At 36.5% G+C, this 12326-nt stretch overlaps 1 protein-coding gene across 1 annotated transcript; it reads right to left on the bottom strand.

Moving 5' to 3' along the window:
- Nucleotides 1-2211: 2211 nt before the first annotated feature.
- Nucleotides 2212-5305, bottom strand: LOC111499524 (UBP1-associated protein 2A-like). Its single transcript, XM_023151088.1, has 2 exons — nucleotides 3718-5305; nucleotides 2212-2513 (listed from the first exon to the last, which is right to left on the bottom strand). Exon 1 carries the CDS (start codon nucleotides 5203-5205, stop codon nucleotides 3730-3732), a length of 1476 nt encoding a protein of 491 aa, XP_023006856.1. The 5' UTR covers nucleotides 5206-5305; the 3' UTR covers nucleotides 2212-2513; nucleotides 3718-3729.
- Nucleotides 5306-12326: the final 7021 nt, after the last annotated feature.

Genomic DNA, 12326 nt, shown 5'->3' on the forward strand with positions numbered 1-12326 from the left:
TTTTTTTTTTTTTTTTTTTTTTTCTGAAGATTCAAATGCTCATATCTTCCTCGTTCCTCTATAATTCTTATAAAATTGCATTTAACTTAAAGAATATTAGAAGATTGAACAATAGAGAGTCGGTCGAGGTCGCTATTGCAAGAATTTGATGAGTGAAGGAGAACGGCTAAGTGGAAGTGGGAGAAGACCCATTGTCTGGAGATAAGGGACGATTGGTCTAAGTGAATCGATCTGACTAGACACACCGGTCTATGAGATGTTCAATCTTCCATATATTTATGTTTAGAGCAGTATACTATTTCTCTTATGACGATACATTCATCTATGAGATGTTCAATGCTATTATACAATGATGATTAGGAGTTTAAAAGTTCACCAACTAATCCTAATTGTGAACTCAACTCAGTCGCCGAAAGCTCGGATGACATTTTAGAACGGGCTATGATTTATGTGTGCTCTTTCAAAACTAATTTCCATTTACTAAACCTATCTGTTGTAGTACTTCTTATGAATTGGAAGAACTGGGATTTGAACCCTAAAAATGTATGAGCACAATGAGATGTGCGGTGGGGGGGTTTTCAACAACTACCTAAGATCATGACTAGATAACAAGGAATAAGGTTAAGGTAAAACAGATGGTTGATTAAATTTATTGGTTTCAAATTTTCCAGTAAAATCTATAAACTTATTTAAATTATTTTTACCTACAAACAAGATCATACATCTTATTATTACTATTAGTATTCATCTTTATATTGAGATCAATAGAAGTTATTTCATTTTTCATCTTTCCAAAACCTTTCTAAGCCATCATTCACAAAGTTACACTCAATATAAGGGTTAGGATCAATCCAAATATTATGAAGGAAAAGAACTAAGAATCTGAAGCTGGAGTAACCTCCACTACTTACATCATGACACTCTAATCAGTTCTAGTACAACAACACGTCTCCGCTGTTAAAACAAAGACCAGAAAATAAAATGGTAATCCAAAGCCAAACCGAACTACAATTATAAGCCAATTCAGGTGAATGTCATTTCTTGACTTGTTCTATTCCTACACCCATGAGACGTGAACTTCAAAAAAAGGAATATCTATTCACCCAGCAAATGCTGAAACAGTCAGATCCAAGACACCAGAAATATGTTAGCAACAACGAAAGCATTTGAACGTCAAAAATTACTCGAATGAGGTTTAAGCTGATATGCAATATAACAGATCGATATAAAAGGTTGTAGACTAATACAAAAGGGAAATGGAAACAAGATCCTAGTTAATGTAACATGAAAATTGTGAGTTCAATACAAAAGGGAAATGGAAACAAATAAGTCATGCAAACACCATTATTCCTTCAAAAAAACGACCTTATTTCACGAGTAGCTTTTACAAATTGCAAGCCAACAAGATACTGAACTACCTACAGTTATATTCTATTCCAAGATAATCACCCTGCGTTTTTACAGGATTGACGGCATACAACTATAGGTTATAAAGAAAATATTGAACTGACCACCGAAAGCCAATTCTCAAATTCAGTAGAAAGAAAATCTTAAAATGAAATTAACATATAATCCCTCACAAGTATCCTATACAAAGTACAATAGGTACACAATAAATGTTTTTTCAGGTCAAATTGTTCCAATTCCTCAGCCCTTAGCACTGCAAAATGAATTCCAGGCTTAACTAAGCAAAATACAAGAATTTACCTTACAGTGGAGACAACCTGCAAAATAGTAGTTCTTAATTCCAACCGAGCAACCTGATTAACGTTAACTACCATATGCACACTCCATAGCATGAACAATATCAGCTCCAGACCTCAGCTGGCTCAGTAGTAAAGAAAATATAAAAAGCTAAATGAAAATTGACATTTGTGGATCAAAGAACAGTCTAACAAATATTTAAAATCAGAAACCTCTTCAGTACAATAACAATAGCTCCTTGCTTCCAAAAAGGAAGTAACATATGTGAGGGGAATGAAGATGAACTACACATGAAAACGATTTGGAGATGCAGATCTCAGATCTGGATTTCAATATCATAAAGAAAAACACAGACTAAAACAACCCATGTTTCACAGTTCCCCAAAGCATAAAAAAATTAGCTATGAACCAAGATAGACCAATTTCTAGCAATAAGATAAGAAATCTAAATAGTAATCAGGTATTAAACCCTTGCAAAGTATAGAATTTTAGTTGGAATAATAGTTACCAAAATCAATGAAAGAGAATTAACCATAACTTAACTGTCTTGGGCAAGATCTATTAAAACTATTGGAACAAAAGAGTTTGAAATATTTTTTTGTCAACCATTGAGCTAGAGTTTACACAATTTTACTTGAAAGTACTAAAACTGATCCAAATATTTAAAACAAATCTTGAATAGATCAAAAACTACAGATTTAAAATGGAGCTTAAATGAACAGGGTCGAAAACGTCATTTGCATCAGCTCCTTAAACTTCAGAGAATCACCTGATCAGTACAAAAATACTGACGCACATATGAGTGAGATCTGCACAATGAATAAGAAGGCATGAAAAAATAATTTCAGAAAACAAATTTTTTAGAACGTCCTTTTCAAATTGCTTAATGTAGCTATTTAAATTCAGGATATCACGTGGAGAAGAAAGAGATCTTAGACATTAGAAAATTTCCTTTAGTTATGTGAGGTGAGTCAAAACTATCAGAAATAAAGATTAAGTATTGATCAGATGTCAAAGAAAGAATTTAATTTCAGAAAAACATTTAGTAGTGAAACAAAAGTATTACTGACTATAAAAGAACTTGAGTAGACATTTGTGAACCAAAACTAATTGTGGCAACACATGAAAATGGGCGGGGGGTTGGGAGTGAGTATAGTACTAAAACATGAGAAATGAATTGGTTTATAGCATGCTAATGTGACCAAAATGTTAGTTCTCAAAGAAAATGGAGGAAAAGACACAGAAGGAACTGAAGAAAAAGAAGAAGAAAGCATTAACTTTAACACTGAAGCTTTGAATTGAAAGAAGCAAAAGCTTCGCCCTACAATTTTACAAACGAATTTAAAGCATTCTATTACAATCCTGTATGGAATGCTTGGAAAAGGACTCTAAATGCTGCTAAATAGTGGATCGTAGTTAAATAGTACTTGCATATAAAACAGTGCAACTCTAGAAAGCTTTCAACACCAAAAAGTAAGAGATCAATTATATCATCCTATTATACTAGCATCAAACAGTTAGACAAATCATTAATCAACTTAGGTTTTGGATCAATTCCAAGAACTAAAATGCAACAGAATAATACTACCAGAACTAATATGCAACACATACAAATATAAAATAACCACATAAAAACACGTTGCTAAAATCAAAATGCAATTAAAAAAATGCTACAGAACTAAAATACATAATTACAATTAGCTTATCGCAAAAATCCCATAGCTACTACCTTACGTCTATGAATTCAGGTGAAAATATTAATGAAATCAGCCTACATACAACCAAGGAAAACAGATGCCACATTGTTAACACCTTAAAGTCCTGTCATCAACTGAAGTATTTTAACGAACAAATCTTTTTCTCTATGAATAACTACTTTTCGTTTAATTTAAGGTTTTATCATTCTATAAATATCCTTCACAGCTCAATTATTCAAAGATTTGTTAGTAGAAAAGTCATGCAATAAATATTATGTAAAACAAAAAATTGAGTACAACGAGAGTGAAACAGTACCGAATCGAGGCACTAGTGCCCCATATAACCGCCAGGACCACCATACTGTCCAACTCCATGCTGCCCTCCTCTTACGGTTCCACCCTGTCCCATCTGTTGGTTTGGATATCCACCCTGCACACCGCTTTGACTTCCATATCCAATTACACCAGGGCTTATATTTGCTTGACTCCCATACCCACTTTGTACTCCAGGTCCGCCGCCTTGCACAGCTGGATTCAGCCCTGCAGCAGAACCGAGCGTCCCTAACAAATTAGTTAGTCCTAACCCAGCACCCTGACTAGCCAGCAAAGCAGTCAGGGCCTGGCCAAGAGCTGGGTTCAATGCTTGAGGAGGTCCTTGGTTGTAACCAACACCAGGCCCTGCAGGTGCCATCAGGTGCCCTGATCCAGATGCCGCCCCACCTGCATAATTCGGATTCTTATTCCTCTGAAACGGCGCATTTTGTACATGATGCTGGTGCTGAGACTTCCCTGGCTTGGGACCGTCGATGGCCCTCTGGCAATGCAACATATGACCCTCAAAGTTCTTGTGGGGCTCCTCCAAAGCCCTCTTAGCACTTTCTATCGTCTTGTACACAAATAGACAGAAACCTTTAGGCTTGCCTGTCACCTTGTCAAGCCCCAATGGTCCTTCATCAACTTCACCGAACTGGGAAAAGAAAGTCAGCAACTTCTGGGGGTCTACATCAGCTCCAACATTGCTCACATAAATCTTCCTCTGCGTATATTCCGAAGCAGGTGGTGCTTGAGGGGTTACTACCGCCGCACTCGACGATGGAACAGGCCCAACCGAAGCCAACTGACAGGCAGTCATCCTATTGCCAATCTTCTTCTGGGGTTCCTTCAGTGCTTTTCGAGCCCCACTACGCTTCTTGAAGAGGATGAAACCGTAACCCTTAGACTTCCCAGAGACCTTATCACACACAGCTTTGGAGTCCTCAATCTCTCCATATTGCTTAAACACGTTGTTCAAAGTTTCCGTATTGGTATCCCATCCGAGCCCGTGAACAAAAATCTTGCGGTGGGATGGGTCCGCATCAGCAACCATTCGAATTCTTCCATCCACATCCGCGTGCTTCTCAGCCGCTTCACGCAGCAGATTGATAAGCTGGTCCTTGCTGAAAGGCTCCAAGAGCTTTTGAATGGGCTCGTCGTCGTCGTCAGCAGCAGCAGTTGTAGCAGCAGCTGAGGAGGATGAAATATTAGGGGTCTGATGGTGGTTATCGACAGTAGTCTCATCGCCTTCATCTTCCTCCTCCTCCTCCTCCTCCTCGTCATCATCATCCTCCTCGTTTTCGTCTTGATCGCCATCATCTTCTTCCTCGACCACTTCGTATTCCGCTAGATCCTCATGAACGACGTCCTTGGCGGGTTCATCTTGGGGCTTGTTCTCGTCGAGTTCAGCTTGAGCTTGCTGTTGGAGCTTTTTGGGAGGCTCGGCCGGCTCGGAGGTTTTGGAGGAGTCGAGCTTTCGCTTTCTAGCCATGGAGGAGTAGAAGAAAAACCGAGGAGGAGATTTGAGGGGGTCTAGGGTTTTGCAGAGAACAGAGAAACACAGCGAGCGGGTAGGATGTGGAACCAATGTAGATGATAAGAGGATTAGGTCATGAGATCAGATATTGAGATATCACCAATTTTGGGCCTCTAGAAAATAATTAGGCCCAAGCCCAAGCCCAAGCCCAATTCTTTCTTTTGAGATAAGGATAATAACGTCATTCTCGCATGTTTTGTCCTCACGTACATACATCTTATGAAAGTTCCCATCCAACATATAATCGCTCCAAGAAAAACATGCTTAACTTTGGAATTGCTAAAATTGAGTCACTGAAAAGGAAGATACATCTTATTAGTGTAAGTAGTAACTTTAAGCTTTTTCTTAGTTATCCCGTCATTAAGATCTCTCTCATACAGATATGACCCTAGTTCATTTATATACCTCTCATTTTCTTGAGTATCACGTGCCCACTAGTTTTCACCTTGGTTCATTCTCAAACCTCACATCTTACTAGAAGAAGTATCACTTTGATACTATTTGTAAGAACTCATGTCTAGGATTCTGAATTCGCATTTGACATCTTATGGCATCAGCAGTCCAGTCCGCTACATCTTCTAGATATGGTCACTTTACTTTCTCTTCGCTTCTAAAAGTGAATAACATCCCCCCAAAGCAACATAAATTATTCTAACATTCTCACTCACATGCTTCCTAGAAAAATTTCCAAGAGATCACCAACATAAAATTTCTCCAACTTTAACTCTCTAGGTACACGATTGAAATTGGCTTTTGGAAATTTTGTCGTTGAGGAGGTTTGTAATCTTAAGATTATCCTAATCATCTCCATCTTCTAGAATGGAATTGATTAAACTGAAAGTCTCTGTACCTAGAAATAACTCTCGATACTTCTCTCTTATCTCATCATCTCATTCCTATGTAGCCCCCTCTATTGGTTGGTTTCTCAACCACACCTTGACAATGCAATGGTTCTGGTGTGTAGAGTCTTTACCTTACGAGCCAAAATTTTCAACAACTTTTTCTCATAGCTTAAGTCTTCTACCACATCCAGAGTTTCATAATTTTGAAGAGAATGAACTCGAATTAAAAGAAAAGTAATAAATACGAAAGCAAAAACTTACCTTTGTAGAAAAACTCTACCTAGCTTGAAAGACTTCTTGAAGTATTTCAATCATGCAAATTCTTTCTATTTCAAGTTCTTGATTCAAACACAAAACTCCCTCTTGGAGAATCTTTGTCAAATAATATATTTGCATATTTAATATATTAGGATATACTACCTTATCCAAATCATATTTAGATATTATAAAATAGCCTAATATTAATTTGAATCAAATTCAAATTTCAAATATATTGTTATTTAATGTATCAAAATTCATTAATTGATTTAATATTTAATTGTATCAAATACGATAAATATTTTTTTCTTTTTTAATAAATCTAATATATTAAATGTTAATTTGAACCTTCAAATTAATATATTTTTCCTCATTTATATTTAATATATCTAATATATTAAATATCAATAGGAATCCTTCAAATTTTCTTTGAAATAAATTGAATCTTACTCTGAGCTAACGAGGGGACTTATGGACCTACAAATTATGAGCTTGATATAAAATTAATTAATCAATTTCTTTTCATTAATTATAAGTCACTGATTTAAAGTTGCACTCTTATGCATTATGCATTGTAGGACAAGTTATGTCCATTGATATAACCATTACAAGCAAGTCAATTCTTCACAAGTTGTTCATAATTATAGCTAGGTCAAAATTTTGTTTTACCCCTGTAATTACATCTTTCACCTTAAGTACCACTAATTCTCTAATAAACAATTTGTTTATGATCCAATCATAAACCAAATCTCTCTCGGGTCAATGAGAGGGTGAGACCCATTGTTTAAGTTGAATTGACTAAAGAGTCATTTTCACCCATGTAAATTAAAGGACAAGCCCTCAAACCAGGAGTTCATAACTCACTCAGGATAAAGATCGAGTCACATATGATCATTATGTGAAATATTAATCTTCTCAATTAACAGATTTATAAAAAATGATTAAATATTTATTGGTCCAGTCATATACAAACTCATTGTATAGGATACCCCCACTTACATGTTTCCACATGAATGATTTGGATCAGATCATTTGTAACAATTACAAAGTGGGTCGTATCAATAGTGTTATCAGAATAAGACACCTAACCTTATCCATATACTATAAACTCTTTAGATTATTACTTGAACACGATACTCTTGTATGTCAATTACATACTGTTCAAGTTATATTAATAACCTTGGATTTTCATATGTCAACTACATATTGTTCAAGTTTATTGTAATAACCTTGGATTTTCATACAAGGATAATAATTAAATTAAATAATTAATTACGAGGCTTTAGAGCATAAATCCCAACATCTTTTCTTGACAAATAGCAGTGACTTACACCAAGGAGAAGCACTAGGTCTAATAAATTCTTTATCTAACAACTCTTGCAGTTGTGTATAGAGTGTTTTCAGCTCAGTTGGTGCTATACGATATGAGGTCTTAGATATAGGACCGGTACTTAGTTCTTGCTCTATTGCAAAATCAACATCTCGTGACAAAGGTATTCCTAGCAAGTCTTCTGGGAACTCATTCACAACTTGCAATGTGGCTAGGGAAGCTTCCTCTTTCTTGGTATCAACACTGGCTAGTATTGTCCACGCTTCGTGTTGGACCTTCTTTGCTTTCATCATTGATATCACCTTTGGTATAGTACCTTGACTCGTGCCCTTGAATTTGAATCTAGTCTTGGAAGGTGGTGTAAACACCACTTCTTTCTTGTAACAGTCTATGCTGGCATAATTTTTCGCTAACCAATTCATTCCTAAAGTTACATCATATTCAGTCACAACTACCATTAAATCGACTTCTATTTTAACCCTGATACTAATACATGGCTATATTTTACCCTATAAGCAGAAATCATATTCACCCTTACCAAAAACCTAGAAATTGATACATTATGAGTATATCGAGCCAACAAGCCGAGTCGCTGAGACAAGGAATTTGATGGAGCCGAGCCTATGGTTCGTACATGTGCGAGCCAAGCCGCGACTGTGCACGCGTGTGAAGTCGAAACTGGAGCTGCAAGCATGCGGATCCTGTATCCATTGAAACTTGGGTTGAAAGCGAAACACGGCCCACGGTCTTCGTCTAGATAGTGGGCTGGAACCTGAGGCCGAACGTGAAGGTTGTTGTTGTTCGTGGGTACCCGACCTAGTCCAAACACTCGTCTTCCTTACCCGAAAACTCGAAACCTTAACGCGACTTTTTCGCCTCCCCGATTCCAATAACGCGCAGCAACCTTCACCGATTTTGAAGAACACGCAGCTACCTCGACACTGATACACCTTACTTCCACTCGATTCTTCCTCGGAAACTTACGTAGCAACTTTACCCAACTAACAAACCGAAAATGTCGAATACTCACGTTGGTTCACAGCTCTTCACTAAAACAACTACTTGATTTTCCTTCTCGAAAACTCGCGGTTTACTGTTCTCTCAAACACACTCAGACGCAGGAGATAAGTTTGGAAGGAAATCGTTTCAAGACATGTTGAAAAGTTGTGCTTAGAGATATAAAAGGGTCTAAGAACGTTTCCCAATAAGGCAATAATTGTCTTGCCGGAAATTTCGCATTTTTCGATGAGAATATATGCTGCATTTACTATATTATCATGTCATTTTTGGAAATAAAAATCTGAATCGTTACAATTAACCACCACACTAAAGCCTATAGAGAATTCCCTAGGATCTGTATAAAAGTCTGAGAGGTTGTCATACTTGGACGAGCTAGTGATAAGATATCACTAGTAGAGGAAGCTTGACTTGGTCAGCTATAAGTTATTATGGGAGGTAGCCTACATGAAAATTAGGAGACTCACTAAATGATTAACTACTCTCATATAGCTTTACTAAACTTAGATGAGTAATCTTGTTCTAGCGAGCAACGTAATAAGGTGTCATGCTATGTTGAATGTCCGAGTTGGTCAAATGAGAAAGAACTACAGGGTTATCTTTTGTGAGACAAGAAGAACCATAAGGCTTATGTCAAGTTCATGTTATCTTCAAATGAATACTAGAGATAAAGGACATATCGAAAACGACTTTCTTGAGCTATTATTAATATTAAGAGAATCCAATTATGTATGTTAGTTTGACCAAGGCCTTATAGAGTTTAAGGAACTAACGAACTGAGAGTATATAGGACTTCTTTTATATGGTCATTAATGTTATCGTTGATTGCATACTAGCATACTCCAAGACGGTTGTGGATCACAAGGATCACCTAGAAAAGATGTTTAGGGTGTTAACGACGCACTAGTGTGTGACAGGTCCTTAAAGTGTTTCCACAAGAGTTGGATGATTCACGGATGGTGCTAGGTACGCCGCACAAGTTTGATACTAGCTCCATTGTGACGACGTAGTAACTAGACCGAAGCCTGAGTTTCAACAAACATCAAGAATGATAAAAATAAAAAAAATAAAAAAAAAATTAATTGAATTTGTGTGCATGTATTGCTCCCCCTAGTTAATAAATGGAATGAAAATAATTTTGTTGGAACTTTAATGAAGAGATCAAGTTGTTTCAAGTTATGAGAAAAAAATAATAATAAAAAATCGAAGGAAAATAGAGGAAAATCGAGAAACGGAGGGAATCTCGAGTTTTTGAAAACATAGGCCACGAAGCTACAAGGGACACATGTTGCGAAGTTGTTGGGATGCATGACAAGCAACAACGGCGAGAACATGTCTAGTTGAGGGCGTGCCACATCGAGAAAGTGCAACTTGACCCGATCTGCATCCAAGACGGCGACCCAAACCGATGTAGACGTTGTTAATGAAATTTATCCTTAAATTATGGTTTACCCTATGTATCATATTTGACTCTCTGTTATAGATTAACATCTTGTATGATTTATGATATTTAACCTTCCATTACGGTTTACCATGGGTATCATATTTGACCATTGATCATATGCTAATATCATTTTTCCATTTCCTTTATAATTTATTTGATTCGGTAAATTATCATAGATAGAGAACTTTTACCACCATTTAGTTGGGGTGGTTTTAGCAAATATTCTCATAGTATCATAACCCCTCCGATTTAGCAACCCCGATTCTTTCTTCTCCATGGCTTCCAAATCATATTCTCATTTTCTTCCTTTCAATACTCTAATCCATATGATCATTATCAAACTTTCTTCCTCACATTATCTTATTTGGAAAAGCCAACTTCTCCCTCTTCTTGAGAGTTAATGGGCAACGTTGATGAAACTCTGGTTTCACCACCTCGCTTTGAACCAGAAACCTCTTCAACACTTAGCACCAAATATTTGGGGTGGAAAGCAGTCGATCAATGACTTCTCTATCTCCTGCTCTCCTCTATCACCGAGGAAGCCATTGTTATCATCGTTGGTCTCTCCACTGTACGTGATGCTTGATTTGCATTGGAGACTACGTTCAACCATCATTCGAAAGCCCGTGAGCTGAGATTCAAGGATGACTTGCAGCCGAAGAAATGTGGCACCAAACCTGTTGTTGAGTATGTTTGTACCTTCAAAGCAAAGTGTGACCAACTTTATGCCATTGACAGACTTGTCGAGAACATTAATAAAAGCATTGGTTCCATGGACTTGGCATTGATTTTTCAATTTCTTCTACTACTCAGATGGCTCTCACCCCTCTACCCTATTTTGCAGATTTAGTCTCCAAAGTTGAAAGTTTTGAGTTGTTCCAACGCTCCCTTGAGTCTTTTGACTCCACTCCTATGTCATTCGCAACCACTAATCATGGTCGAACCCATGGAAGTTACCCTGCTTCCTTTAGCAACCAACTAGGTCGTTCTCATTTCAACAACTCTTCCAACTGAGGCGGTTGATTATGCAGTAAATAAAAGCTTAAATGACGATAATTAGCTACTATATAAAATTAATCTTAATAAAAGCCTTAAAATGCATCAAAGAAACACCATAGCTCTAGATTATCCTCCACCTAAAATTTGTAATCATCCAAGAATAAATAAAACTGGTTCTTCTTTAATGTGGCATGAATTGAAACATCTTGTGACAATTTGAACAACATTTTCTTGACATCTTCCTTGATGTTTATCTTGTATGATTGATGTCTTGGTTCATGTCACTACTTTTTGTCTTTTGATTATGTCCATAGATGCAACTAAGGTATCACACTCTAAAACCTAATTGTAAGGCATATCCATAAGTGTAATTCTATTATACAGATCTAAGTTTTGAGGCCTTAATCCGTCTATTACCTAAACAATTTTTCATGGAATTAAATGTTCATAAACTAACTTCAATTAACTTTATAAAAAAAATAGTTGAAAAATAGAAAAAAAAAATACTAACACCCCCTTATTAAAGTTTAGAAATAGATGCTATTGACCTATCCTAAAATATCCTAAAATAAATGCAACAACTTAAATGCAGAGATTAACTATCATGACATTATTTTACTATCTCCTCATCATCCATATCTTTTTTACCTCGAAGAAGGTAGAGATTAACTATTGACCTATCATGACATTATGCATAGATTAACTATTGACCTATCATGACATTAATAGTAACTATCATGAATTAAATGCAGAGATCAACTATCTTGATTTGAATATTTAAAAGAACTTAGTAAGTACCCGTCACGAAAAGTGGGTCATACAATGAAGCATATTGCATGTGACTCTGCCATTAGAGTCAATAGAGTCAAGAAATGCAATCATATGCAATATGCTTCATTGTATGACCCACTTTTCGTGACGGGTACTTAGGCAATACGTTTTTTTTTTTTTTTAATTAAGTAGGACAGGATGTATAGCACTTATCAACATATGGTTCACGCTCGTGTGCATCAACCCACTAGGCAGGTTCAATACATACCTCTTAGGCTCTACTAAAATCCACCCCTTCCTGTTATTGTTACTCGTTTATCTCCACCCTTCCTCATTAAAGTAAGCTTTGATCAATAATTATTAAACTCAGCACTGCTTCATTCCTCGCATCTCCTTATGGTGGTATTTCTCCTGC

Source organism: Cucurbita maxima, unplaced genomic scaffold, assembly GCF_002738345.1.
Source record: "Cucurbita maxima cultivar Rimu unplaced genomic scaffold, Cmax_1.0 Cma_Scf00027, whole genome shotgun sequence".
Taxonomy (NCBI): Eukaryota; Viridiplantae; Streptophyta; class Magnoliopsida; order Cucurbitales; family Cucurbitaceae; genus Cucurbita; species Cucurbita maxima.

Coding starts and splice junctions, on each gene's coding strand:
- LOC111499524 (XM_023151088.1), bottom strand. CDS start 5,205: ATGGCTAGAAAGCGAAAGCTCGACTCCTCCAAAACCTCCGAGCCGGCC.